General features: G+C 47.8%; 1 protein-coding gene across 1 annotated transcript; it reads right to left on the bottom strand.

Moving 5' to 3' along the window:
* Positions 1-254: 254 nt before the first annotated feature.
* LOC137647849 (uncharacterized) lies at positions 255-1,925 on the bottom strand. Its single transcript, XM_068380805.1, has 3 exons — positions 1,741-1,925; positions 1,148-1,349; positions 255-770 (listed from the first exon to the last, which is right to left on the bottom strand). The coding sequence occupies exons 1-3, from the start codon at positions 1,923-1,925 to the stop codon at positions 255-257; spliced, it is 903 nt and encodes a 300-aa protein (XP_068236906.1).
* Between the last annotated feature and the right edge of the window lie 567 nt (positions 1,926-2,492).

Genomic DNA, 2,492 nt, shown 5'->3' with positions numbered 1-2,492 from the left:
GCAAGCTTCTTTATGTTTTTGAGAATGTGGGCAGTCACCTGTTCTGCAGTATGTGGCACTCCTTGGCTGAGGTTTTGTCTTAGATTTGTGGTTTCTGGGCAGTGGCAGAGGTAATGCTCTAGTGGGAGTGCCGAAACAGCTTCGCAGTACTTGCATTGCCTACCCTCAGGGTTGATGATTTCGCATGAGTAGGGGTACCCTAACCTTAGTCTGTGGTTGATTACTGCTAGTTTGCAGGAGTGTTCTTTGGTAGATCATGCGGTGCAAGGTTGGTAGTGTTGATATACTATTTTGCTGATTTTGACGAGGCAAATAGGGCTTGTCTGGAGGGCCTGCTTTGCTAATCGATCGGATTCTTCAATACCGAGTATACCTATATGACTGGGGATCCAATTTAGTGTGACCTGTCGGTTCTGGAGAGCATGTGTGTGGGCTATCTGTCTGATGGAGGAGATGATGAGTGTGTTTTCTTGGATATCTTGGCTCCTGATTGCTGTCATGGCTCCTCTGGAGTCAGTATGAATCGTGGTGTTACCTTGACTGGTGAGTGAGTGTGTGAGGGCTTTGAGTATGCCAACTAGTTCAGTTTGGAGTGTGGAGACATTGTTGGAGATCCTCCAGCAGGCCAAGAAATGTGGGGAGTAGACTGCTGCAGCTGCCGCAGAAACCTCCCTGTCTACTGAGCCGTCAGTATAATACACATTGTCAGCGAGCGTGAGGGTGATCAAATCAAGGGCAGCTCTAAAGGCCTGTGCTGGGGGGCATAGCGCCTTGGAGAACGGGAGGGTGGTATAATGGTACTTGATTGGGCTGGGAATCCAAGGGGTTTTTCCGAAAAGTCCGGGTGGAAGGTGTCTTTTTTTAGTGTAGATAGCATTATCTGAGAGCTGGTGGATCTTAGGGCTGTGATATGATGGCCAGCATAAGTGTGAGAAGGGGCCAAATCTTCCGAAAGAGAGATTAGGTCTTGAAGTTTGTTATGGAGTGGGAAGTTCCGGTTGGTCTTGAAAGTTTTGAAGATTATAGAGCTGTTCCGTGAGTTTATCCTATCTATGAGTAGCAGGAGATGGGTTTCGGCTCGAAGCAGTGAGAGCATGGTCCAAATCGGGGTGCCGAGAATGGTCCTAATGGCATTATTTTGAATTACTTTGATGGTCTTTTCCTGTGTTGGGCTGAGGGTAGTGAGAACAGGGGCTGCATATTCTACCAAAGAGCGTACAGCCTGAACGTAGAAGAGTCTTAAAATGTGATGTGTGGCACCCTGGTTTAGGGACGTGATGCGTCGGAGTGTGTTCAGTCGGCTATTGGCCTTGTGCTTAAGGAGCGTTATTTCAGGGGTAGGTGATAGCCTGAAGTTGTTATTTCAGGGGTAGGTGATAGCCTGAAGTTGAGATTAACACCTAAGTAGGTAAAGTTGTTGACCCATTCAATAGGTGTTCCTAGTAGGTTTAGTGGAGGGGGGGGGGGCGGTTGAGAGTGCTTGACAGCTATGGCTTTGGTCTTGTTAGGGTTTATTTTCAGTCCTAAGACCTGGCAGCTTGCTGCAATGGTATCTAGGGCGATTTGCATTTTACGGTGTTTGTTGTTGACTGTGTGTGGGCAGACAACGCAGATATCGTCTGCGTAGATGAAGATTTGAATGTCCCCCGGGTAGTCCTCTTTCAATATATTTTCAATGAGTACATTGAATAAGAACGGGCTTAATATCCCTCCTTGTGGAGAGCCATTTTCGAGTGGTACGTGGCTGCCAGGAAAGTAACTGTAGCTTCCCTGTTTTGGGTATATTTCTGCGTCCACGCAAGGAGGTGGCCTCTGATGCCTTTGATGACTAGCGATGTCAGAATGGCGTCAGAGCTGGCTAGCTCATAGGCCTTCTCAAGATCAAGGAAAACAACTAGTGCACTTTTTCCGTTGAATGTGGCCATGACATCAGCTAGACATTCCTGTCATGCAAAGTGCCCACCACCCACTGAAGCTGCCGGAGGACCATCCGTTCAGCTACCTTACCTTTGCAGCTGAGTAGGGCAATGGGAAGATAGGCATTTATTTTTTTAGGGTTTGGTATTGGGTTGGTGTCCTGTTTGTTCCATGGTTCGGGCCTGATGTGCTGAGCATGCGTTAGGTTAATTATGTGTAAGTAGCTATTTTTGGCAGGTTTGCAAAGATGCTTTAGCATAGAATAAGTAATGCCATCGGCACCGGGGGCCGTGTCTCTACATTCAGCTAGGGCAGCATCAAGTTTGGCCGAAGTGTAGAGCACATCAGTGCATGAAGGTTCATTGCAGGCTGCTCTGACTAGGTCATTTCTTCTGGGCCGAAGATGTTCCTGGCTGGCCTGGGTAGCTGGGCATAGGTTAGTTGATTTTGTCCGATTTGCAAAGGTTTGAGCTATGTTCATGGCCTCTTGATGGGGTTGAGGATGAGTGGGCTTGGTCTGGTGTCTTTTGGATCCTGAGACCTTGTTAAACCAGGCCCAGATGGCTTTGAGAGAT

Source organism: Palaemon carinicauda, chromosome 10, assembly GCF_036898095.1.
Source record: "Palaemon carinicauda isolate YSFRI2023 chromosome 10, ASM3689809v2, whole genome shotgun sequence".
NCBI classification, from domain to species: Eukaryota; Metazoa; Arthropoda; class Malacostraca; order Decapoda; family Palaemonidae; genus Palaemon; species Palaemon carinicauda.
This window is presented reverse-complemented; position numbering and strand designations above follow the sequence as displayed.